General features: G+C 45.9%; 1 protein-coding gene across 4 annotated transcripts in view; it reads right to left on the bottom strand.

The window, feature by feature from the left end:
* Positions 1-12,434, bottom strand: part of LOC140404332 (tubulin polyglutamylase ttll6-like) — a 144,193-nt gene that overhangs the window by 7,373 nt on the left and 124,386 nt on the right. For 3 of the 4 annotated variants that reach the window (XM_072492715.1, XM_072492719.1, XM_072492717.1), the window contains exons 14-15: positions 8,232-8,426; positions 1,113-1,500 (exon numbers count right to left, since the gene is read on the bottom strand). In XM_072492715.1, the coding sequence (XP_072348816.1) occupies positions 1,113-1,500; positions 8,232-8,426 (583 nt within the window). The remainder of the gene's footprint in view (positions 1-1,112; positions 1,501-8,231; positions 8,427-12,434) is intronic. The other variant, XM_072492718.1, reaches the window with a different exon arrangement.

Genomic DNA, 12,434 nt, shown 5'->3' with positions numbered 1-12,434 from the left:
ATGAAGTCAATCAATAGTCACCAGCTTATAGAAATGTTAACAGGAATATGGATTTATCCAACATACAGTACCTTGTTCGAATGCCCTTTCTCTTGTGCATGTGCTGGTGCAGCGAGGGTCGACAGTCAGACCTGGCCTCGTTTCGCTTCATATCCTCACACTTTACTTTCTAAAGGGGTCACTAGGATGATATCATGAACAGAAATTCTAGTTCACAGTATTCTTTCCTGAACCCAATCCCTTTCTGCCACCCAGGAGCATCATAGTCAGGGACTGTCTGATCTTTACAACTCAAGTGCTACTAATAGATGTAGAAAGTAGGAAGAGAGTGCACTACAGTAAAATGAAGTTCAGAAGGAGTACAGACTGTAGCAGCACTGAGTACTATTCACTTACCGACTCAATGTTCACTACATTTTTCTTGTAGCTGAGCTGTGATCTGATTGAGCGTGATCATGTGGCATGTAATGTATGTTAGTAAGACAGAGTGCAATGGAAAAGGGTTTCTCTTTGAACCTTTATCTATAAGGGCGGCATGTGGCGCAGTGGTTAGCACTGCTGCCTCACGGCACTGAGGACCCGGATTTGATCCCGGCCCCGGGTCACTGTCTGTGTGGAGTTTGCACATTCTCCCCATGCCTGCGTGGGTCTCACCCCCACAAGCCAAAGATGTGCAGGGTAGGTGGATTGGCCACGCTAAAATTGCCCCATTAATTTGAAAAAAAAAAATTGGGTACGCTAAATTTATGGAAAAAGATAACCTTTATCTATATATTGCATTGAAAGAGGCACATTAGGCTCACTAATGACTGCAGCTTCTTACATTGAATCCAAGGATTATATCCAAAAGCACAACATGGTAACTGGGCAGTAATTGGGAGCAGGCTGGGACATTACGGATTTCCAACAGAAGGCTATTTTCCACATGCTTACGCCACTAACCGCTAACTGGCGAACCTGGATTGGACCATGAACCTTCATCGGTACACCATGCAGTGCACTCTCTCGCCAAGACACTGCCTGGGAGTTTTAAAACAAAAGTACATTCTGCATATAACTTAATCTGATGTGTGCGCACACACATACAAAAATGGAGAATGATGTTTTCTCACCAGGGCTTGGTTTGGCACTTGGTGAACGAGGATAGCTCGATATCGCATTCATCTGCAACTCTGAGAATCCCGCAGTCCTTGCCGTGACAACGGTTTCAATCGACATTGGTATTGGATTTCCCGCTGTCCATGTCACACCCCTGCGGACGGGATAGCGTTGGTGAAAGCGGTGCAGGGGGAGTCCGATTCCCAGACTGGCATTCCCCTTGTGGCTGGCATGGATAGGAACCTGGCCTCTGGGTGTCAGCAGTGTTGACCAGTTTATTGTAGAAGGGTTGAGGATTCCCAGTTCTGCTGTGCTATTCCTTTCGAAAGATGACAAAGGCCCAATGTACGCCAACTCTTCCATCTCCTGGAAGGATCTGTATGAGCTTTGGTAAATCAATGACTAGAAAATTAAAGAAATATACAACATGAGTGGTTACACGACACAAACCCAACCCAACAGAAACTAAACCACCAAAATATCTGTAGACATCCTATCCGATAGTACTTATTTGAACTATATTTGCTTGTTCTTGTCGGATTCCCTTCACCATGAGAGTGCTGGCTCAGGCTGGTATACAGTTCAAGTTTGCTTGTTGAGATGGTTAGGTGAGGGAATTGAGGGATGTGGGGAAAGGGCTGGAAAGTGGAGTTGCTGTAAAAGACACCAGCCATGACCTTTTTGAATGATGGAACAAGCTTGCGTGGCCATATGGTCTGCCCCCGCTCCTATTTATGTTCTTATGTCTCGCCACTCTTGTCTGATTCCAAATTCATTGTGACAGTGAGATTATTTAAACATTGTGAGGATCAAGGTGCAGCCAATGTGTGGACACAGGAGTAGGATAGATCTATCAAAATCCAGCACAGCTACAATGGGGCAAGTGGCCTCCTTCTGTACTGGAAGGTTCTATTCTATGATTCGAAGATAAAATGTACAGATAACTGTGCAAGGTAGTCCCTGAACAGGGTTCTAGTCTGTGCAGGCAAGTGGTGTAGTTTTCACTGGTTAAACGCCTCCCTATGTCTTGGCTCTTGTCAATCTGCAGCTGGGCCCTTTATCGGCTGAAAATCAGAGAATAGTTGGAGCACAGGAGGCCGGTCAGCCCATCAAACCCTGTTGTCTCCCTGCCGGAGCAATTTTGTTTGGGCACTTCTGGCCTGTCCAGAGGAGCGGGATTGGACCACATGGCCACTCGAGCTTGTTCCATCATTCAGAAAGGGCATGGCCGGTATCTTTTACATCAACTCCATTTTCCAGTCCGGTCCCTATATCCCTCCCTCAATTCCCTCATCTCACCATTTCAACAAGTACATCTTGAATTGGAGACCAGCCCTAGTCAGCACCTACATGGTGAAGTAAACAAGCAAATATAGTTATAATTTGTAAATACCACCTAGGATATATACAGATAGTTTGGGTTTTGTTTGGTAGTCCTTCTTTTCCCTTCAGAAACTTATCCAATTCCCGTTTGAAAGTCGTGGTTGAATCTACCTCTACCACACTCTCAGACAGAGCAGTCCAGATTTTAACTACTCACTGCGCAAGGAGGTTTTTACTCAGGTTCCAATTGGCTTTTTGCACCAGCCTCTTTTAAATCTGTCTTTTGGTTTTTGATCCTTCCACCAATGGGAATAGTTTTTCTCTAGCTACCCCATATCATTTTGAACACTTATAATCAACTCTTTCAACATTTCCTTTTCTAAGGAGGATAAACCCAATGTCTCCAATCTATTGTAGGGTGTCCTTCAGAGGGAGAAAGGGTGAACCAAATTCTACACCTATGTGGATTCTGCTAGTTGAGTTGGGAGACTCTTAAACATGGTGATAGATTTCCATTTGTGTCAGATAGCTAGCTGACCAGATACAACCAGACTGTTCAATACTGCAATTGTACCACACAGTCTGTTTATCCTTGTGATTTTACTTGCTTTACTTCACATTAGCTTTGGCTACTATTTTCAAGCTGCACTACTGACATGTTGACAGCCTAAAGCTGACTAGTTTCAGTTATTTCCAGCTATTTCCACAGCGGTTCTCCTGATTATTGTAGCCACGTAAAATGGCTGCATCCCGATTAATCTGGCCAAAACCCAGTTTGAAATGGCTAACCCGAATGGCTGCTGGGAAAAGCAGCTAACAAGACACAAGCAGGCAGCTGCAGACAGTTTTGCATATTCGGCTCTGGGGAAGTTAGCCCAGATCGATACTCAGGGCTATCAACAGCCCATCAACCCAGATATTTGCAGTTGCATTCAGGACTGTTTGCAGCCCATCAACCCAGACATCCACAGTTTAATCGGCTATCCCCGGGAACAATTGCAACATATTAGCAATTGAATACCGGGCCAGACCTGTCGGCGCCTGCAGTGGCCGAAACAAAGACAGGTGAGCGACCACCCCCCGATCGAGGAATCGCCTCACCATTGGACACATCGACCCCAGGGATTGGGGACAAATCCAATCACTTGAGACTCAGGGTCAAGGGCCGCCCCGGGAGGCAGGAAGCCCCTGGGCCCTATAAAAGTGAGGGGCCAAGTTCAGATCTCTCTCTCTCTCTCCTCTTCGCCTGCTCGAGACCTTCGCAAGACCAGCAACCGGCAACTGTAAGTTTGAATCCAGCGATCGCTATCCGGTAGAGGCCAGATCTGATTGGATAAGCCATTCGTTTCCCTGACCTGGTGGGCTCTTCCTAAGTTAAGTATTGGCCAGTAGTGATAGGTTTATTATATAGATAGTAGTATTAGTGTATTAATATTGCTTGTTGTATATAATAAATGACCGTTGTTTTAATCCTTACTAAGCGGTGTGCTGTATTATTAATCATAACCTGAACTTGAACCACGTGGCGGTATCATAAAGATACCTGGCGACTCGTGAGCAAAGGTGACGTAATCAGAGCAAATAGACTAAGGCTAAAAAGAGCAACATTATCCATCGTAACTGCGGCGGAGGATCATTGGAAATGGATGTTGTTTTCCCCGCCTCCGCTGGGGTTTCCAAAGTTACAAAGGGCGATCAGGATAACTTCTGTCGCGACTTAGCCCCAGCATCTCTTCAGCACGTCCAAATGTATTCAGACAAATCAGTCCAGACTGAGTTGACAGAGGAGAGCTGATTCACCAGTTCAGGAAATGTTAGAGCACCTCACAGCCAAACAAGTACATTTTTGTGAAGCTCATACATGTAGCCAAATGCAGTAGCCATAATGTGCACAGCAAAATATCACAACAGCAATAGAGATAAATGCCAGATAATCTGTCTGGACGAAGGATAATACTGGAAGACAGATCAAGCTTCGGTAGGGCATTTGCTACGTATTCATCTCTGACATTTTTTCCTAAGCTCTCCAGAATGTGCTGACTCTTGCAGGGATACAGTTCTACAAGTATTAGGCAGCCTCTAGTTTGTCTCCAAAGTAAGCACTATAAACCATTTGAATCTAGACATTGTATATTGACCAGGCTGAGCATCACAGCAAAGTTCAACTCTCCTCATGTTCACTTGCTTTGATGAGGATCAGAAACCCTTGGCTTGGCTTTTGGCCTTGCCTGCCGACAGGTGCTGCTGTGGCCCATGGCACTGTCCCTGAGCGTATACCAGCTCAACATAGACCAGGGACTGAAATGTGCAGACCTTCTGGTCTGTATATCGCACTGGCTATAGTGCACTGAATCCCTGAAGGAGTAATAGTTTTAAATAATCATTCTGTTACACCATTTGCCTCACTCCTCCATCCTGTACCTGCTGAAGATCCTGCTGCTGTTACCTGCTCTAGTTCATGTCCTCTGTGACTCCTGGGGCAGACAAATCCATTCTGAAGCATCAGTTTACAACCGGCACGGTGGCACAGTGGTTAGCACTGCTGCCTCGCAGCACCAGGGACCCAGGTTCGATTCGGACCTTGGGTAGCCGTCTGTGTGGAGTTTGCACAGTCTACCCATGATGGCATGGGTTTCCTCCGGGTGCCCCAGTTTCCTCCCACAGTCCAAAGATGTGCAGGTTTGGTAGATTGGCCATGCTAAATTGCCCCTTAGGGTGGGGTTGGGCCTAGGTAGGGTGGTCTTTCGGAGTGTCGTACAGACTCGATGGGCCAAATGGCCACTTTCTGCGCGGTAGGGATTCTCTGAGTCTTATTGAATTCCTATAATATAGATTTCATTGAATTATGCAGCATAGCAGTACTGGTCATTCTGCCCAGCAGTGTGCCAGTTCTTTGAAAGAGCTATCCAATTAGCCCTATAGCCCTCACCACTCCTTTGTCTGCTCTTTGCTTTCCCCCTCATTTGGCAAAGTCATCGTCTTACATGAACAGAGTGGTTGAATAAGCTACTTTTCCTGTTATGCCAATCTTATGGATTGAGATTCTGGGAATGGTCAGACCGCTAAAATGTAGGAATAACAAAAACTCCTTGTAGGTCAAGAGTTGTTTGGAAATAAAATGGTTGGGGAAACCAGTAGTGATGTGGGGTATGCATTCAGACTGGAGGAGCAGGATGGTGGCTTGCTGTCCGACGTGAAATTAGTTTGGACACTCTTAATGCACCCCATGTGATCAACATGGTCAGCTTCACCTCGTAGGACGAACAGGAGTTTTATTTTTTTTAAATAAATTTAGAGTACCCAATTCATTATTTCCAATTAAGGGGCAATTCAGTGTGGCCAATCCACCTACCCTGCACATCTTTTGGATTGTGGGGGCGAAACCCACACAAACACGGGGAGAGTGTGCAAACTCCACATGGACAGTGACCCAGAACCTCAGCGCCATGAGGCAGGAGTGCTAACCACTGCTCCACCATGCTACCCCAGGATGAACAGGAGTTGGTACAAGCCCATGGCACAAAACTGCCGCCAATTCTCTGCATCGTTACGTACTAGGGCGGCACGGTAGGACACATGGCTAGCACTGTGGCTTCACAGTGCCAGGGTCCCAGGTTCGATTCCCGCTGGGTCACTGTCTGTGCGGAGTCTGCATGTTCTCCCCGTGTCTGCGTGGGTTTCCTCCGGGTGCTCCGGTTTCCTCCCACAGTCCAAAGACGTGCAGGTTAGGTGGACTGGCCATGCTAAAATGCCCTTAAGTGTCCAAAAAGGTTCGGAGGGGTTATTGGGTTATGGGGATAGGGTGGAAGTTTGGGCTTAAGTGGGTAGGTGCAGACTCGATGGGCTGAAAGGCCTCCTTCTGCACTGTATGTTCTATGTACTAAGTTGGCCACCTCTGTCAGGTGCTTTAGATTGGGGCCGAAGCACACAGTCAGTTGACGCCAGTCGAGGGAGTTCTGCCCTGCATCTAAACCGTGCTGATGTAGGAGTATTTGTTGCTGATACTGGAGAATCTGGAACAGAATTTTCCTGCACTCACATTGCTGGCGTCAATTGCCACAAATTCACACCAAATACGATCTGTGGAATAGAGCGGTGCTAAAATGTATTTTAGACCGAGTTTACGATTTTGTGAGACGTATTGAACTTTTACAAGTGACCAAGCGAATATAACCGAAATGCAACAAACACAGAAAGACTTTGTTCCCATTTTCATTTCCAGGAATGTGCATGAAGTAGGATACAAGGAATGTCAAATAAGTGAATGTTTAACTAAATAAAGGGAAGGAGTGAGTGTCAGAAGGCAGGGCGAGTAATGTTTGACCTTCTCCCCATTCTATTTCAATTATTTCTTAAATAAATGTAGAGTACCCAATTAATTTTTTCCAATTAAGGGGCAATTTAGTGTGGCCAATCCACCTACCCTGCGCATCTTTGGGTTGTGGGGGTGAAACCCACACAAACACGGGGAGAATGTGCAAACTCCACACGGACAGTGACCCAGAGCCGGGATCGAACCTGGGACCTCGGCACCGTAAGGCAGCAATGCTATCCATTTCAATTATTAATCAGAACCGTCAGTGCCAAATTTCACCACTTGCGTACAGAAGACGACAATCTAGAACTAGCACAAGATATTGTTAATATTCTGGGGCAATGCTAGGGGTTTTATAATTAGCTTTAAATCTCTGGCCCAGGATGCATTTGTGACAAGTTAGCCAGAACTTGCACTTTCAACAGTGGCCCAATGGGCAACATGATTGCCTCAAGAGTTAGAAGATTGTGGGTTCAAGTACCAGTCCACTGAAAATCTAGGTTGACAAAATCTAGACTGACACTCTAGGTGTTGCACTGTTGGAGGCTCAGGATAAAACACTGAACTGAGGGGCACCTGTCCGCAGACTCAGGTGGACATGAAAAACCTCACATCATGATCTTTTGATCAGTGGAGCTCAGTGAACATTTGTTCTATAATAGAAGTAACTTCTTAAAAAGCACACGGGTGAATTGTTCATGTATCGCATTGCTGTTTGTGGGGGCTTGCTGGGTGCAAATTGGCTGCTGCGTTTCCTACTTTGAGACAGTGACTACACTTTGAAAGTATTTCCTTGGTCGTGAGAAGCTTTGGCGCTTGAAGGTCATGTAAAGGCAAGTTTGTGTGCTCTTTCTTTAGCCAATGGCAGAAAGTGTGCTTGTAATCACTGAGTGAGGACGAGATCTGGCTTATCCCTGATGCACACGCGACTAAATTAGATGCTACTTAAGCAGAGATCATTTTAACCAAACTTATTCTAGGATAAGGTTTGCCATGCCTCCCAATGTGCATCTCAGCTGGCTTCAGTAGGGGGTGTGTGTAGAGGTGAATGGGCTGTAAAACTAACGTTGCACACAATTCTATCGGTAGAACAGACAGATTAACTTAAAAATTGCTCGCCTTGTTGTCTGGGTTCACACATGGTCCCTCAGGTATAACGCAGGGAGTTAACATTCCCTGTGTATATTGTAACAAACATTAAATAAGTCATTTTCAAATTTTGTGCAGCGGTGGGCAGCTTCATCTGCTAAAAAATGCAGGAACGGGCACCTCACAACCTTAAATCCTGCACGCCGCCCCCCTGAATTTCTAGCCAGAAATTCCTGGTGGGCAAGACCACCCCCCCCCCCCCATCATCACCACCCTCCCCACGATCAACACCATCACCACCACCCCCACCCCCATCATTACCACCACCCCCACCCCCCATCATCACCACCACAAGAGTGCAAGATTGAAGGATTACAAATTAACTCTTTCACACTGTGCAACTCACTTTATTCTGGCTAGTAGCATATGGAGGGGCAGTTTGAACACTGCAGTTAACACCCGGAGTGTTTTGCAATATGCGATAAACCTGCTCGATAACACCCAGGGCTCGGAGGAGGTTCTCGCGCTGCAGTAGCCCACTGAGTCGCTGCAGCTCCTCCTCTTCAATAATATCCAATGGTTTCATGATGTCTATGGTCTCCTGTAAGTGTGCAACAACAAAAAAAAAAAGAGAAAATTTCTTTTAGAAAAGGCCAAACGGGAAACTAAGTTCTGGAATTTATTTGGAGGAAGGATTTCGATAGCCATCAGACTTACAGCCATTAATGGGTGGGTCATAAGGTGTTCAGATGCTAATTTCAGTCACTGACCTTGTCCTCTGGGAAGCTGTGTTCAGCGGGAGGGGCAGTAAAATCAGTTTCACTGTCAGTGAGAGAAGAAAAACCAGCCCGGATCCTTGTTTTTTTTTTTTAAAAATTGTCATTCAGTCTGTCCTGCTGGGAAGTTTCTGCAGGAACTTTGAGTGCAGGCCAAGCTTGCCAAGGTCTTCCGACATTCTCAATGCTCAGTTAATTAAGAATGACCACTCAGCATTTGAAAGGTCTTCCGACGCTTGTGGAACTGCACGCGAATGCAAGGAAGCAGCTACTGGAAAGAGGGGAGTGAATTCAAATCCAGCACCAACTTGCTTTTATGTGGGCAGCATGGTAGCACAGTGGTTAGCACAGTTGCTTCACAGCGTCAGGGTCCCAGGTTCAATTCCCGACTTGGGTCACTGTCTATGTGGAGTCTGCACGTTCTCCCCGTGTCTGCGTGGGTTTCCTCCGGGTGCTCCGGTTTTCTCCCACAAGTCCTGAAAGACGTGCTTGTTAGGTGAATTGGCCATTCTGAATTCTCCCTCAGTGTACCCGAACAGGCGCCGGAATGTGGCGACTAGGGGATTTTCATAGTAACTTCATTGCAGTGTAAGCCTACTTGTGACAATAAAGATTATTATACCCCTTTATCAGTACAGTAAATATCTCAAGGTACGTTGTCATAGAATCATAGAATTTACAATGCAGAAGGAGGCCATTCGGCCCGTCGAGTCTGCACCAGCTCTTGGAAAGAGCACCCTACCCAAGCCCACACCTCCACCCTATCCCCATAACCCAGTAACCCCACCCAACACAAAGGTCAATTTTGGACACTAAGGGCAATTTATCATGGCCAATCCACCTAACCTGCACATCTTTGGACTGTGGGAGGAAACCGGAGCACCCGGAGGAAACCCACGCACACACGGGGAGAACGTGCAGACTCCGCACAGACAGTGACCCAAGCCGGAATCGAACCTGGGACCCTGGAGCTGTGAAGCAATTGTGCTAACACTGTGCTACCGTGCTTGCCTTGTGTGGAATTCCACGTTGTGTGGAATTGTTCACCAAAGCTCGATCAAAGAGATAGATATCCTTTAGGGATTTTTTTTTTTTATTAAAGGTAGAGAGAGAAAGTAGTAAGGGGAATAAGATCTTGGGGTAAGGGTTCCACTGTTAGTAGAGGAAATGAAGAAATGCCCAGTGAAGCAGAATTGAAGGGTCAAAGAACATTGGCCTGAAATTTTAAAACAGTAGTAGCATTGGGCGTGGTCATAGAGAAATTTGTAAATTATTTTTATTCCAGTGTTTTCATAGGTAGTTTAAGTTGGTACGCACATGGTGATGGGAAACTGGAGTCACTGTGGACAGGATATGAGGGTTGGGAGTAGAATTTTGGAGTTTGAGCCAAAGACGAGGACAAAGTGGTGGTACAACTAACCAGGACAAACCTCAGTGATCACCAATCGCCCCCCTGACTAAGACTAGGTTGCCTGAACCCACTGACTGGGATGTTAATCCATTGACATTCTTAGCTGCTTCCGGAAATACATTTTGGAGAACAGAATTATCGTGAATTGATCAGTTTGTGTGCTCTTGTGAAGGGTAAATATCTACAGGGATTAGTTAAGCTGAATGAGTGGTTTCTGTGTTGTAATTGCTACATGGTTCTGTTATCAAATATGACGTGATGAAATTAGGTTTTATTTTATACTGATTTACTTCCCATTTCAATACCAATTCATGGTAGCCCTCTGACACATCCTACAAGCATCTATTCTAGGTGAGGATGCTCTACTACACAAGACAGCACAGCAAAGGTCCTCTCAGGACCCAGAACAAGCACAATTTTCTTCTCTGTCATCTATACAAAAGTCATATGCACCTCCCTTACTGCCATGCAAATTGAGGTCAGTTCAGGCAAGAGGTGAAACCCCAATAATTTCCTTGCCAATGCTGCTCAGAATCAATATGACTTTCACTTTCATCCACTGAGCAATTACAGTGGACTAGATTTCAAATGACCCCCATGTCGACAAGGAAGACTCACATTTCTACATGGAAATCATTCCAGTTTGGTTATTTTGTCTGATTAAAGGTACATTGGGGGAATTTTCCAGACCCCCCGTGGCATGTTTCTTGGTGGCGAATCTCGCTCAACAATTGGAAATAGCCAAAAACTCAGGGCTGGTTTAGCTCAGTGGGCTAGACAGCTGGTTTGTAATGCAGGAAAAGGCCAGCAGCGCGGGTTCAATTCCTCTACCAGCTGAGAATTTTGAATTCTCCCTCTGTGTACCTGGACAGGTGCCGGAATGTAGCGACTGGGGGCTTTTCACAGTAACTTCATTGCAGTGTTATTGTAAGCCGACTTGTGACAATAAAATATTATTATTATAAAGTAGCCATCTATCATCACCCTCTGTCTCCTAGCGCTAAGCCAATTATGAATCCACCTATCAAGTTACCCTGTATCCCATGTGCTTTTGCCTTTTTGCCTTCTTAATAAGTCTCCCACGTGAGACCTTGTCAAAGGTTTTGCTGAAATCCATGTAAACTACATCAAATGCACTCCCCTCATCTACACACTTGGTTACATGCTCAGAAAATGCAGTCAGGGCAACACGGTGGCACAATGGTTAGCACTGCTGCCGCACGGCGTCGAGGTCCCAGGTTTGATCCCGGCTCTGGGTCACTGTCCGTGTGGAGTTTGCACTTTCTCCCTGTGTCTGCGTGGGTTTCGTTCCCACAACCCAAAGATGTGCAGGGTAGGTGGATTGGTTACGCTAAATGAATTGGGCACTCTAAATTTATAAAGAAAAAAAAATGCAGTCAAATTTGTTAGGCATGACCTTCCTCTAACAAAGCCATGCTGGCTATTCCTGATCAAATCTTGCCTCTGCAAGTGGGGATAGATTCTCTCCTTCAGAACCTTCTCCAGTAGTTTCCCAATCACTATTGTGAGACTCACTGGTCGGTAGCTCCCTGGCTTGTCTCTACAGCCTTTCTTAAATAGTGGGACCACATCAGCTGTTCTCCAGTCCTCTGGCACCTCCCCCCTGGCCAGAGTCGAATTAAAAATTTGGGTCAGAGCCCCGGCAATCTCCTCCCTCGCCTCCCACAGCATCCTTGGACGTAATTCATCCAGACCTGGAGATTTGCCCACTTTTAAGCTGCCAATACCTCCGATACCTTATCACTCCCTATGACAAATTGCTCAAGAACCTCACAGTCTCTCTCCCAGAGTTCCATAACTACCTCCTCATTTTCTTGGGCGAGACAGATGTGAAATATTCATTCAACACCCTACCAATGTCCTCTGACTCCACCCACAGACTCCCCCTTGGTCCCTAATGGGCCCCACTCTTTCCCTGGTTATCCTTTTCCCATTGATATACTTATAGAATATCTTGGGATTTTCCCTACTTTTACCAACCAGAGCTTTCTCATATCATCTCTCTTTACTCTCCTGATTGATTTCTTAAACTCCATCCTGCACTTTCTGTACTCCACTAATGTCTCTGCAGACTTGCCCCCCTTATTCTTGTTAAAAGCCTCTCTTTTCCTTCTCAACGTCTCCTGAATGTCTCTGGTCATCCATGGTTCCCCTATTACCCTAGAGAGAACATATTGGGCCTGTACCCTCCCCATTTGATCTTTGAACGCCCCCCCCCCCCACTGCTCTTCTGTAGATTTCACCACAAGTAACAAGTTCCCATACCAGCCTCCCCGAACAGGCGCCGGAATGTGGTGACTAGGGGCTTTTCACAGTAACTTCATTTGAAGCCTCCTTGTGACAATAAGCGATGATTATTATTATTATTAACTCTTTCCGGTCTACCTTGGCCAGGTCCTGC

The sequence above is a fragment of the Scyliorhinus torazame genome, chromosome 30, assembly GCF_047496885.1.
Source record: "Scyliorhinus torazame isolate Kashiwa2021f chromosome 30, sScyTor2.1, whole genome shotgun sequence".
NCBI classification, from domain to species: Eukaryota; Metazoa; Chordata; class Chondrichthyes; order Carcharhiniformes; family Scyliorhinidae; genus Scyliorhinus; species Scyliorhinus torazame.
This window is presented reverse-complemented; position numbering and strand designations above follow the sequence as displayed.